Here is a 15204-nt window from a genome sequence, read left to right on the forward strand (position 1 = left end):
ATAAAATTCGAGCTTAAGAACAGCCAAGATTATTCCCTCCAAAACCCAAGTGTTTGGTAAAAAGTAGGTTTTATCTCATTTTATTTACTGGCATCTTAGGCATTTTCCTCATTGCTGAAACACAATACTTGACATCCACATCTTAAAAGAGGGGAGATCTACTTTGGCTCACGTTTCAGAAGTCCCAGTTCATGTTTGGCAGGCTGTACCACGGAAGCTGCAGGTGGAAGAGTCTGGATGGAGGACAGCTGATTGCATCATGGTGGTCGGGAAGTAGAGGGGAAATACCCTCCCAGCCCCACGGTACCTCCTACCAAGTCCACCACAGTGAACCCGCTGCCCAGTGCCCTTCCCAAAGCCCCACCTAGGACTGCACAAAGCTCTAGGGGGACATTCTTGATGTAAACCGTAACTGGTTCCCTACAAATGTTAAATTGCTTAATGGCTTCACAGTTAGAGATATTTTCATATAATGAGGAGCAGTAATACAACCAAATCATCCCTCCATCCAATTGGTCTAAACCACTAAGCCACAGAATTTCCACAAGGATTTTTAAAACACAAACACTTTGGTATCACTTATGAATATCAGCAGTTAATTGATAGAGATTAATACATTATATAATATTTTTAGACTGCAAAAGCATTTTCATATATTAGTTATTTTGTTAAAGTTATTTTCATTGATTTTATGGACATAACAGAACAGTAAATATTTTTGCCATTAGTGTGGTAGCAATCTCTGAATATTTTGCATTTATAAGATGAAAAGATAGATTCACACAGTCATGCTTTGCCTAATAAAATTTTACTATGTAAGAACAGAAATATATTTGGTCTTTTTCTCCCTAAGAACAAAACATCACCATGTCTGTCATACCATATGAATATTCTACCCTCTTATGAAAACCAGCTTCTATTCTTCTCTTACTCTTAAAAATATTAAGCTCTCTACCTTAAGCACAATGAAAGAATTGAGAAGTTTTAATATGCTGTACCATGAGCTTTCTGGGGTTATCATCAATTAACACTCCCATTGAACTTAAAACATCCAAAACTGGAATAATCAATGGCTTTCCTCACTGATAAGTCCCTATTGCTAGAAGAAGACAGTAGAGAGGGTAACAGAAGTCTTGACCCAACACCATAATTAAACAATCTGTAACTATAACCAAGTGTGTTACGGGAATCAGCTTCACCAAAGGTGGTTTCCTGAGCTCCTACTGTATACCAGGATTCAACTGGTGCCTGTTATCACCTCTTTATAGGTGAAGAAGCAAAGAGATTAAGGAAAGTTCACAAAGCACATTATATAACAGTCAAGATCTGCACTTAAGCCCTTCGAGCTCCCATATCCAGGTTCTATTCCTCAGTAAACCTGTGGTTGCTTTAGTTCCTTCTGTGGATCTTTTGCTGCATGCAAAAGAATGAAATGCTGAATGCATTTCAGTAGTTCGCTGACAATTTGAGTCTCAGGACAATGATCTTAAAGTGAAAGCTCTTGGCAGGAGAAAAAAAACCACACACACACACACACACACACACACACACACACACACACACAAACAGAACTATGACTCACATGCTAACTGCAGACTTCTAAGTGTCTGTGCCAGAAGGGAAAAAAAAATGAAACCTTATAGAAAATAATAGTAACAGCTAACACTGTTGAATTCACAGTACATACCATGCTTTACAGGTTTCAAAGACTCAAGTAGGCTACTACATTCAAATTATTTTCTAAAAGCTGCTGTAAAACACTTTGGCACATAACAAAATCTACCAGCTAAACGTCTACCTTCTTCCTGAAAGACATTACACTAAATAAAATGAGCTTAATACTACATAATTCTACTGAAATGAAGTGCCTACAGTAGACAAATCCAGCGGCAGACAGCAGGATAGAGGTTACTGGAGGCTGGAGGAGGGAAATGGGAAATTATTATTTAATGTGTTAGTGTTTCAGTTTCGTAAGATGAAAACTTTCTGGAGATGAATAGTGGTGATCATTGCACAGCGATATGAATGTGCCTTATACCACTGAACTGCACACTTAGACACAGCTAAGATGGTAAAATTATGTTGTCTTTGCCAGAACTATTTTTTTAATTCCATATTCCTCAAGGCCTGAATGAAATGCTAAATACTTCTTCAAACACTACAAGACCCAAATAAGCACAAAATACAAATAAACAAAGAAAATAACAGGAGGATTTCCAGCCACGAAATATGGTGTCATAAAGCCATTTCTCTCTTGTCCTTCCCATTCAATACAGCCATAAAGTCTGGACAAGCAACTGGCAAAGGAGACTTCTGAAAGTCATAAAGAGACAGACAAAATGACCCAAAACCCAGGAGAGCAACTGTGCAGGACAGACCCTCTTAGGACCCAGACCCTGCACTACTACCCAGCATAAGAGACCACTTAGATTTCCTGACTCTTCTGAGGCCCAGAAGTCTACACAGTGCTAGGTGACTCCCGTGGGTGAGAAGCACTCTCCTTTCCTGCTGCCTGTGACATCTGCCTCCACAGAGGACCAAGTCACACATTCCGGGGGATCCCATTGCAACTGCCTGAGTTGGGCAGCATCTTAACATCTTGAGATCAGGTTGCCTTCCTCTACCCAAAGACAAGGGGTGACTCCACCTACAGGAGTTGATTTGTCCCCTTAGTGATTTCCGGAAGAATCCCAATGAGACCCTAGAGACACAAGTTGAATCATGACCAACATTTTTCAAGTGCTGAAGTAAAAAATAAAAATCCATCAAACACAAAGTCTACTTCTGTGGAAGGGAGAAGTGGATTCTCAGATACAAGAAACAGAATTTCTGCTAACAGATCTACTCTTAAAGAATGGCCATGGCACATTACTCAAAGAGAGAGGAAACAGTAAGTGAAGGAATCCTGGGACATTTGAAAGAAAAGAGAAACAGAAAGAGCATCAAACGTTAGTATCATACACACTACCCTTTCCCGAGCTTCATTAACCAGACTTGATGATTGTAACAAAAGTTTGTAGCAACATTCGTGTCTTATTTAATAATATTATATTTAAAAGGCAGGAGGTAAACTATGAGAACAGCAGTAAAGTGCCCACAACTGAAGTGGTAAAATTCTGACAGTGGGACACTATGATGTCATAAGTGAAAAATGACTGGTTAGGTGACTTTGTCACTTTGCAAATGCCATTGAGTGTACTTACACGAACAAAGTTGGCTGTAGCATCACTAAACAATATAATCTTATAGCACCATTGTCATTTATGTTGTCTTTTCTTAACCAAAATATTGTAAGTGCCACATGATTATATTTTATATGTAAATCAACCACTAGGAAAACCACACAGATGAATTCCAAAATTATAATTGAAATGGAATTCTAACACTTGTCCAACTAATGCACGGGAAGCAAGTGGAGAATAAGTAGGAGAAGTAGAGGAAAATATGAGAAAACAAATATTAAAATGCCAAACTTATTCCCTACCATATCAATAACTTACTTAAATGCAAATAGGCTAACTTGTAAATAGTCTAATAATTGGCAAATATTGTAAAAATGACTATTTAAAATTAAAAAAGAAATACTATGAGAACAATAACTTGAAAATACCATCAGCTATATATTTTTTTTTGTCTTTTTCCTTTTTTATCGGTACCAGGGATCGAACTCACGACTGCCTGCTTGCAAGGCAGGCGCTTATGCCACTGAGCTGAATCTCCAGCCCCTACCATCAGCTATATTATAGATGAAACAGACTTCAGAGAAATGAAGACACAGAGGGCAGTATATAATGACTTAATTATTAACCTACCAGGAAGACATAGCGATTTTAAATCCTGATGGGTAAACAAGAGTCTCAAAAATGCACAAAGTGCAAATTGATAAACTGATAGAGCTGAAAGGGGGGCAGGTGCATTCCCAGTCACAGCTAATGATGTCAGCACTTCCTTCTCAATAAATAATCAAACTACAGGACAGAAAACAAAGATATAGAGGATCTCAACAACAGAGTCGACAAAAAAAATATAATTACACATGCACACAATACAGATATTTCTACACACATACACATATGTAAAACATTTCATCCAACAACAGCTAATACACATTTTTTTCAAGTGCCCCCGGATTATGTCTTGGGTCATAACACAAATCTCATCAAAGGTCTGAAATCCTATAGAATATGTCCTGTGACCATCACAACACGGAACTACCCATCATTAGTGGGAAGCACTGTAAACTATTGAAAATTAAATGATACACTTCTAAATCACCTGTAAGGAAACTTAAAGGAAATGAAACCATAGTAATGCTGTGTACTCCATGCTAAGCCAATGCTGAGGAGAAAACTGATAGCACTAAATGTTCCTGTTGGAAATGAAGAAAATCAATAATCTGTGTTCTCACTTCGTGAATCTAGAAAAACATGAAAATAAATCTAAGACAAGTAGAGGAAGAAAATAATTATAAGAATAGAAATTATTGAAATTAAAAACAGGAAAATAATAGAAAAAAATAAATAAAACAAAACTGGTTCTTAAAATGTAGTTAAAAGTGATAAATTTCTGGAAACCTTGATAAAAGGAAACAAGATACAACTCACCAATATCATGAATGAAATGGAATATTGCTACTGCACTCTACAAGGTGTGCTCAAAATATATGGCTAATGTTTCGATTCAAAAACATTTATTACAGTAAAGGATGTCATCATGAATTCCTTTCAAAACAGAAAAATAAATACGAGAATAGAAATGATAGATGCAAGTCCACAAAATATGTCCAATTTCTGATTTTTAAAAAAAGTACAGTGGTGAAAAGATAGTCTAGACATTTTTGTGAAAAAAATTAATCTATGACTCTCTGTAGGAAAAGAATAACCTCAAAATTTATTCTCTTCTAAGAAGAAAATAGGGGAATGTCTTTGAGATCTTGGACTAACTCAGTGAAAGTTCTTGCATGTGAAACAAAGTGTGATCAACGAGAAGAGAAATTGATACATTAAAGAATAAACATCACTGTCTTGGGAAAGACTCCATAAAGAGGATGGGAAGGAAGCTAACAGACTAGGTGTGGAAAACACTTGGAAAATACACATTTGGTAAGTATTGATTTGATCTGGAATTGTCTATGTCATAAGAGCATTCAGATGATGGATTCCTGGTCTCCCTAACAAGAAGTTTGCGACACTTGGTTAAAACATTTTCCCAGGTGCATTAGAATACACAGGGTAACTGATGAGTGCAAGTCTGAAAATGGAAAGTAAAAATAAACAACTCACAAACTTCTATTAAAAGCTAGGCATAGGTATAAGGGAATATCATTAACTGTAGTTCAAGAAGAAACACTGCAGTGTTTTTAAAATGATGCACATATACATTTGAAGCATTTTGATTTAGCAAACAGTGTGTGGTGTGTGTGTGTATGTGTGTGTGTGTGCATACGTGCATGTGTGGTTAATTTGAATTCTGACAATGCACTTGCTAATAAATACAACATGCCAGGTTAACTATGGAGAAACTAGTAACAATCTTTTTGGAGATGGAGGTTGGATGAAACGAAAGGTGAAATCTTTGTGGCTTAGGGCTTTACACTATTTTTCACTAACTTACATTTCCATGTGTCCCTCCATGATATTACAAGAATTGTTGAAATCTTTAAAGTTAGCATTATGTCTCATATATTCTTATTTCTAAGTACATAAGACATACTGCCAAATATTTTTCACCAAAGCTTTAAATTTATTAAATTTTAAATAATTAAGATTCTTATAAAATACTTAGGGTCCAATGCTTATTTAAAAAGTTACAGGAAATTATCTTTAAATTTTAGCTATGGTCTTTAAAAAGTAGGTCAAACTTTTTGATTTGTCATAATGCAAAATATTGAAAGATCATCTGTCAAGGACCAGCACTCCAAACAATGACTATCTTCCCTACAATATCGCCAGGTGTCAGCATTCAAGAATAGATGTATAAAATGACTATAATTTCAAGAGAGATTGATTTTCTCCACTTCATAGTAAATAGTGCCCAATGTAACTATTTTACTCAAGAAAACTCTTTTCAGAATTTGTATGGTCTACCTGCTACTCTATATACATCCTCTAACTAGAATGAAGTAATCACTATACAGAAAACTTTTGGGTGGATCACTATGGATAAAAATATTATCCCTTCATGTCCACTATTCTTGTGGTACTGGGCACTGAACTCAGGGACTCCATGCTGATTTTTATTTATTTTTTTTGAGACAGGGTCTCCCTAAGTAACTAAGTTGCCCAGGGTGGTCTTGAACTTGCAATGCCCCCGCCTCAGCCTCTCAAGTCCTCAGCAACCTTTATTTCAATCATTTCCACACTGAACAAAAAACCAATAGCATGCTTTTATACTAGAAAAGTTAAGAGGGAGCATTCAATCCATCCTACCAGTCAAGAGTTCAACTCTAGCCTCATGTAGAGAAAGAGTCACTGAGCTCGTTTATTCCTGTGATATTTCATGTTCTTTTTCATCCTCACCTGTAGTTTCCTCAGTTTGGCAAAGAGGGTAATGAATGAAACATGCTACTTTCTATGGGCTTGCAAAAAGAGCCAATAGTAAAAACCTAAAATACTAAACTGGAACAATTGTAAAGCCGCGTCAGATAGACTGCTGCTTCGTCATGTATCAACAATATACTCTCACCGGACATTCATGGCTTTCTTTCACCATAACTCAACTTAATAAAAAATATTCAGAGCACATTGTTCCCTGCAACTCGTTATTTCTAGCTTATTCAAACTATGCATTTAGCTATCAGTACTACTGGGAATGTCGAGAATAAACAGTGGGGCCAAAGACAGTGCTCCTTGTCGTAGCTCACAGTAAGTCTTCCTCCCCAACCCACCACTCCTAAGCTATTTACTCTCCTTTTCTCAATCTGTTAGGTCAATCACAGTAGCTCATCTTTAGCCAAGAACTGTAATCAGATTCACTGTCAGTGTCCTATTCTACACCATCATTATCATTTCACAAGGATGTCTAATTCAGAAGAACTGGGTATCCAAAGACTAGATGAGAGAAATCAACCAAAGACAAACAGGAGGGTTTTCATGGCTAGTACCCTTTTCTGAGTGACTGCTAAACACACACAGCATGCTGATATTTTTAATGCCTTCAGCACCACAGATTAAGGGACACACACACACACACACACACACACACACACACACACACACAGTGAAATTGAGGGGGTGGAATGGAAAAGTGTCCTTATTGTCCCTTCTTTAAACAGCATATTCAGAAAAAATGTTTACCCCAACAAGATTTCTGAACTTCTCCGAAGGGATGAGTAGTATCTGGGGATGATGCTGTAACCCAAGCACTAAGGAGGCAGAGGCAGGAGCATTGTGCACTTAAGACCACCCTGGTCTACGTGGCAAACTCAACATACCAAGACATTGAGTTTTTAGTTTTAAAAAACTAAACAAAACATACAAGTAAAAAGTAAAGTCAGACATTGTGTTGAGCTTTTGCTTACTGACAGCCCTCACAGACTCACAGGCAATGACAGCTACTCCGCGTGGTGCAGGGGTGTGTAGCCTACCAGCCGAGGTCTCTATGAGGTCTTCACGATGACAACATTGCTTAGCGATGCATTTGTCAGCAAGTATCCCTGCCATTAACTAGTAGATGGCCACACTGTCAGAAATGACTCCATGAACAACTCTGAATACTGACAATTAGTGGAGTTTTGAAACAATCTGTTGATCAGGTGAAAGGAGGTAAAATAATATAACCCAATCACCACTCATGATTCTTTACTGCTGCATTTGACGAGGCACATGCAGAGGGAAAATTCACTGTGACAAAGGTATAAAATCAAATAAAACGTTGAGGGCCTGAAATGTCTTGAAGACGTGAGCTGTAATCTGATGTTGCTGAGTTCGCTCCCCACACAGTGTGCAATTAGAATCACACTTCATACACCAATATGGGAAAGTGCAGCAAACGTCCATTTACACCTCTTTCTTCTACTGTTATTTTGGTCATTCACATGCGACAGATTCATTTTTTAATTAATATTGGCATATTTTAGATATACATAACGACAGCATCCATCATAGAGAATTTGTTTGATATATATATGATATACCTTGATTCTTTTTTCTTCTTTCTTCCTCAATCAATCCCTTCCCCACCTTTCAACCCCTCTTCTCCTCATTTTTTAATTTTCACTTCCACTTAGAAAATAGAAAATTTAAAAGATAGTTTCAAAACCCCCATAACCCTTCCAGATCAGCAGTTTTGCAGGCTTCAGTTGTGAAAGGTAACAACACAGCAAAGATGTGACCCTGCTGGAAACATTTTAAACCCATTTATCTCTCCATCCCCTAGCTCTGCTTAGCACACCCTCCTCCCTGCTGTCCTGGCGTTAAACGTTAAGCTCCTCTTCTTCCTTCACATCAGTGGGAACGCTTCCCTCATGGGTGTCAGCATGTCTCCGAGGGGTCAGGGGCTGCCCTGCGGAGGAAATGGCAAGCTGTGAAATGGGAAAGAGCAATTCCTTCCACATGTTCCCTGGCTCCCGGAGCAGGGAGGGGCTGTCAGCTACCATCACTTTGGACCTACGCAGCACGCTGCATACTGGTCCTGTCAAACCTCATTTACAATGAAAGACCTGCATGACTGTTTAAAGCTTTTTTAATTCCAGCAGTTTTCAGAAATGACTTTGAGATGGAAATGGATCAAAGGAACAAACAAACAAGCAAATGTAGTGACCTCAATGGGTCGTGGAAAACCTCACAAAATGAGCCAAGGATGAAAACAAATTGCAACAATTAAAAAAGAAATCCATTTATGGTACAATACTTATTGTACCTCCAATTAACATTGGTGTGGAATTTTCCCAGCTAAGCCACAGTTTGAGAAGTTCAGTGTTGTAGCTCTTGGAAGTCTTATTCAGTTTGCAAATAGTTGCGAGGTGCTGGCTTCATTCCTCCAAAGGAAACAAAGAGAAAGGGAGGAGAAAGGAGAGAGGCTTGAGCAGGGAGGACCAATTGATGACTAGAGAGAGACTGCAATGGATTTCAGATATTTTAAAGCTTTTCTGTGACTTAAAATATTTTGATACATTTCCATATCTTAAATAAAGGCATTTTAAATGCAGGTAATTAGCTTTTTATGCAGATTAATCACTTTGAAACATACTGTGGTTCCCTGAGGCTCAATTTCCTACTCAGATGAAGAACTCAGATCCACTTGTGCTGTTTTAAAATCAAAAGATTTTGAAAGAACAAACACCATAAAGTCTAAAATTTGCCTCCAACTTTCACCAGATGGCAATTCTGAAGCAATCACTCCAAATTCTCAGATATACTTTATAGAAGCATTCCCCCTTAAAAGCTATCTGAAAGGGATTAGTGCTATCCATAATATGAAATTATGTGGGAGAAACTGTCTACAAACTCAGCTCTAACTAACAGAACCAAAGTCTTAGGTATTATTTGCCAAAATCAAAATTCATACTGGTTTCAGAACAATTAGTTGACAGATTATTGACTAAAGAGGGGCAGAGAGAGACAGACAGAGAGACAGAGACAGAGACAGAGACAGAGGGAGAGAGAATCCTGAGATAGCTTACTAATATATAAGACAAACTTGCTTTCTTTACGTCACCTGTGTAAAAACGCTAGACTCAGAACTCCGAGGCATGTGACCCAGAGTCTTGACTAACACCCTGGCCACAGGTGCTCAAGTCCTGCTCTGCCAGTCTCTTAATGACAGGGGACACCATCTAAGGCCTGGAGACCAGTTCCTCCACGCTCCCTGACCCGGAGCTTCAGTGGCAAGGCCCCTCAGCTTCTCTCCTCCGTGCACATCAGCTCTGCATTCCGCCCCTGCTTCGTGCCTTGTGTTGGGAATAGCGGCATGCCCTGGGCAAGATGCTATCACTAGGACACCTAATAAGTCACTGAAAAGGAATCACGCATGCATGATCAATCAATTTTTCATTTATGAATTGTCACAAGACCTTTTAAAATTTTTTTAGAGTTTAAGTCCCTGAAACTGCACAGTAAGTCATTTGGATGGAATAGGAAACTTGAGGAAATGACTCCCGTGTTCTGAAAGCCGGTTGATTTTGGATGAAAGTGCAATTCAAGGCAGTTCAACAGGGAAAGAACAATGCTATCAACAAATGATGCTGGAACGAGTGAGCATCCATCTGCAAAAATGCTAACCTACACTTCATACCAATGCAAAAACCAACCTTACTCAACCCTTACTCACAGTGGATCAATCTGAATATAAGATGTAAGATTTTCAGAGGAAAACAGAAGTTTTGTAAACTCAAGTGGGCAGAGTTCAAACACATGGTATTAGAAAGCCTAACATTGACTGAAAGAAGTTGCTCTCACCCTGAAGTTTCAAACCGTACAACAGTGCTGAAAAGACAAAACTACGGAGATAATAAACAGATCAGCGCCTGCCAGGTTTAAGATTGAGTTCAGGGGGAAAAGAATGTATTTACAAAACAACCACAAAGGAGACTTTTAGGTGCAATGAAGTAGTTTCGTACCCTCCTTGTTGTGGTGGTTACGCTAATTCTTACATATGATAAATTTCGTAGAACTCCAAACTGTTTAAAAGTCATTGCTTCTAAGTGTAATTTTAAAGAATTAAACAAATGAAGTCCCGCTTGATTGCTTCCAACAAACAGGAGCTGTGCACCCAAATGGCGCTGAGAGACATCTCCATTTATTCATTCAGCAAGAACCTAGCGGGAATCCACAGTGTGCAAAGTACTGTTGTAGGTGGATTGATAAGCAAACATGTGTCTCTACCCTCCTGGTGTGTGGAGTCTCCCTGTGGTAATGGCCCAGGAGCATGCTAGTGGGGGTACTGAGACCTTCAGGAGTGGCTCTAGGCATAGCGGGGGACAGGTCCCCATGATTTCTGCTTTGTAACAGAAAACAGCTCCAGATGATGTAATATAGTCAAACCACATTAAAAGACAAATCAATCAATTTAACATTTGTTGTCTTATTTGAATCTCCTTATCAACATAAAAGTTCAGCTATTATTATATTTATTCTGCATATATGGAAAAACTATTCCCTCTTCCATAATGTAATTGCCAAATGAAAATTTGTATGTATTTTTTGCTTTGCTAATTCACAGTTGCTTAAGGAATATATTTATGTACTTATGTAGTCAACAAATCCTTTCAGTAATTTCTATGCATCAGGAACAGGACAATGCATGAAATATATTAATTTAGTTATGATTATAAGGGATGTATTGGCTTATTTATTCCACAAATCCTTACTAAGTGATTGCTATGTGGCAGGCACAGGACTGGGCCATTTCAGCTCAGCCCACCATGCTTGTCCCCTGGATGCAGAAGCATATAGAGGAATGGGTAACAACCAGGAAGCCAAGGACACTAAGACACATCCATGGAAGTGCTGATAGGTCCTCTTTAGGAAGACGTGTGAAACTAGTGGTCATACAGATTTGCCAGACAGAACAGCATGAACGAATATCCTAATGTGGAAATCATCATGCTCTATTTGAAGGAACTGAGAAAATCAAGCAATAAATAGCCTCACATCAGTGCTTTCCAACTTAGAATCTCCGGAAGGAGGCTTTCGAGAGCACTGATATGTAAGCCCTGACCCCTGAGCATTTGACTCTTGTAGCTTTGGGCAGAGCCCAGGCATCAGGATTTGTTAAAAGCTTCACAGAGGACTAACTTGCCCGGGCAAGGTTAAAGACATGCTGTTTCATGAACTTTGCTGAATCACAGATATGGGCAAATGTACATTACATATGAAAAGATGTCTTTCATGATTTACTATCTTTTGGTTGTTTTTGACTCTGTGACACTTTTTTATACCAGTTAGGATTGTATGCTCCATTTTTAATGTTGAAAAGCCCACTTAGTAGAATTCCATATATAGTATGTGACACATTATGCAATGCAGATGTGCCTAGACTTACAGCAGGGTTATGTGCTGATACACCCATCCTAAATTTAAAGTATCCTAAGTTGAAAATGAATTTAATATACGCATGCTCTGTTGAACTCAGCAACACAGCACAATGCAGGGCACTGGGATCACATGCCTGATTGGGAGCAGTGGCCTGGCTGTGATGCCCAGCATCATGAGAGAGAATCAGACTGCTGATTACCAGCCTAGGGAAAGAGCCAGATGCAACGCTCAAAGAATTATTTCTTCTTCGTGCACCTCCCTTTCATACCATCGTAACAATGAAAAACCAAAGTCCAAACCATTATAAGTCAGCGACCACCTGTAAGCCATCGTGGCTTCCTGTCTCCTCTTGTGGTTGATTATGACCAGCGTTTGTGAGGAGCTTTAATTAAAGAAGAACTTTTGCCTCATCCAACATCTACATTCATAAAAAGCCTACTTTCAGTGTATACTCCCTGGTCCCACTGCACTCTGCCTCCTGGTTGTTCTGCTACTGTTGCATACTGTTCCATTGTACTTTCCTTCTATCTGCCCTTAAATTAGGGTTTCTACAACTTGGTCCTTTCCTTTCTTCACTAGTAAACACTCATTTCTGCAGCTTTAGGTCCTAGTGGAATGACACCAGTATGCTTGTCCTGAGCTTTCAACGCAGTCGTGTCAACTCCACGTTAGTCATTGTCTTCTTAATTTTTCTCAACACTTTAAATTTAGTTTGACCAAACCAGCTGGTTAACTTTGTTCTGAAACCTGTTCCTACATGTAACTCACACCTGACAAGAGTGACATGATTCTTCGAGCTGGAAATCCTTCTGTTGTGTCTGATCTTTATGTCTTTCATTATAGTACAAGAATCCACTTTTCAAATCCCATTGATTCACCTTTAGCACGTCCCTTGGATACAGCCGAAAGCCCTATTTGATCTCGGGCACTTACTCTGCTTCCTCTGGGTTGATGCAATCACCTCCTTACTGAATTTCTTGCCTTGGAGTGCTCCTTACCCAAACTCATTCCAAAATATAAATGTAAGCACAATGGTTCCTTAAAGTTTCTCAAATATATCTTGTGCCATTTTGATTTCTTCACTTAGCTTGTGATTTTCCTTTCACTGCAAAGACTTTCCATCCACACTTGCCTTTTGAACCCTATGCTACTTTTTTAGCACCAGGACAAGACTGTGAGATTAACACATATTTCCCAGATTGCAACAATATAAAATTTTAAATGAAATTACATTATGTTAAAAGTTCAGGCACATTTTAAATGTCTCCAAAACTCTGTTTATTTCTATGAATCCACTTGTATGTTCTACAGTGGTTCATAATCACTCATTTTGACTAATTTTTGCTATACTACACTGGCTTCTTAACACACTGGATCATAGACTTTCTGTGTATGTGTGTGTGCAATACCTGACAGAATAGTTGTTATGGCTTATGGAATATCCAAGAAGATAATTGTTACAGTTTATATATAGATGTCCTTTAGTTTTTGTTTTTCTGTTTTTTTTTTTTTTTTTTTTTTTTTTTTTTTTTTTTTTTTTTGGTGTTGATGTTGGTTTTGTTTTGTTTTTGTACTAGGAATCAAACTCAGAACCTTGTGCTTGCCAGGTAGGTGCTATGCCACTGAGCCGTATCCCTGTCCCTAGGTGTCTTCCTGCAGGCATCATACACTCATAAGTGGGGCTTCTGGGAGATGACTGGATTGTGGGGACATAAACTCATCAGTGGGTTAATCTGCTAATGAGCTTACAGCCAAAGGTGACCTCAGACCTGAAGCCTGGGTGTAGATGGGTCACTGGTGAATGGTCCGGAGAGTCTATTTCCCTGTCTTCTTCCTTGATCTTTTGATCTATTTATCTATCTGTCTGTCTGTCTGTCTGTCTCTCTTCTTCCCAGCTGCCATGCTGTAAAGGCATTTGCCCTCTGTCCACCCTTTCCACCATGTCACCTTGCCATGACGCCAACTGCCTAAGGACTGAAACTTCTGCAAACTGTAAGCCAAAATCAACCTTTCCTCTTTAATGTATGGATGTCAAGTATTCCACCCCAATAACAAAGTATGTAACTAAGAATATAATATCCAATGTATGCTCCGTGGTACAGAATTTCACTGCTATGATTTTCTCTTTTAGCAGGTGGGAAAGAGTTCCAGGCAGTTAACTCGGTCCTTTAGAAATCCCAATGGTGAGATGGTTAGGTTCCAGAGCAATATGATTCACCAACACACATTTTCCACAATTGCCCCTCTCACCTAACAACTAAATCTTTGTTATTATCCAAGTGCATCTCTTTCACTTCCCCAAGTTTGAATTCTCTCCCAGCATGCCTGCTAGTCCTTTAGGTAAACATGCTGAAACTTCTTCCCATGAACTACTGGACTTGTGGTCATGTTTGTAACTCCTCCTACAGCAGGCTGGGGCTCAAGTAAGTCCCTGGCTGGTTGTTTGATTTATAATCCCGCAGCATTTAAGAGCACCATTTGTTCATTGTGGTTGCACAGTTAAATTCTCTTGAGTTCTGCAACACAAAGCATACTGCAGCCTTGCCAGAGACTATTGTTCTTGTAACATAATCATACAGAAAATGAAACTATCAAGCATACCAAGTATTTCTCTACTGTGTCTGCTAAAAAGTAAAAAATCCTAAAAGATAGTACTGACCAAAAGACTGTATCATAGGTCTTTCCTTTTAGCCTTTTACAAGTATTTTCTCGCCTCTGGCATCCTCCTATTTAAAGTATCAACCTTGGATGTACGTGTGAGTGAGGGGAGTATGTTCACATGCATGTGTACAACTTGTGTGCTTGCAAATGAATGTCAAAGTCGCTTTGTCTTGATATGGGGACAGTAGTAAATTTGACAGGTTATATATGGAGCCTATCAATGCAAGACAGCTTGCAAAAGATCATGAACACATTTTTCAGATAGGAATGTTGCAACCATGAACATGTCACGTGGTCACCACTTCCCTAAGGTTTGCTCCTTTAATTGTAAATAGCCAGAAAGTCATCAAGCCAGAGTTTAATAAACTTTTAATTTGAAATGAATTACCACATGTTGTGTTTGTTTACCCATTATTAAATCTCTTAGCAACATATCAGTGGCAGGAACAACGTACTGTATCACAGCCCTGATATATTAGAAAACAAACCCATAGGGGATATTAACTGCTAATAATATGCTTAGCAGCTTCCAGGAAAAATAAATAAATATAAGCAATAGCAAAGACAT

At 38.6% G+C, this 15204-nt stretch overlaps 1 protein-coding gene across 1 annotated transcript in view; it reads right to left on the reverse strand.

Annotated features, from left to right (window-relative positions):
* Nucleotides 1-15204, reverse strand: part of LOC101787516 (uncharacterized) — a 275776-nt gene that overhangs the window by 167527 nt on the left and 93045 nt on the right. Inside the window, exon 19 of the mRNA XM_063259710.1 lies at nt 8420-8631. Within this exon, the coding sequence (XP_063115780.1) occupies nt 8420-8631 (212 nt within the window). The remainder of the gene's footprint in view (nt 1-8419; nt 8632-15204) is intronic.

Source organism: Cavia porcellus, unplaced genomic scaffold (assembly GCF_034190915.1).
Source record: "Cavia porcellus strain 051 isolate PalLab524CR breed Dunkin Hartley unplaced genomic scaffold, mCavPor4.1 scaffold_13, whole genome shotgun sequence".
NCBI lineage: Eukaryota > Metazoa > Chordata > Mammalia > Rodentia > Caviidae > Cavia > Cavia porcellus.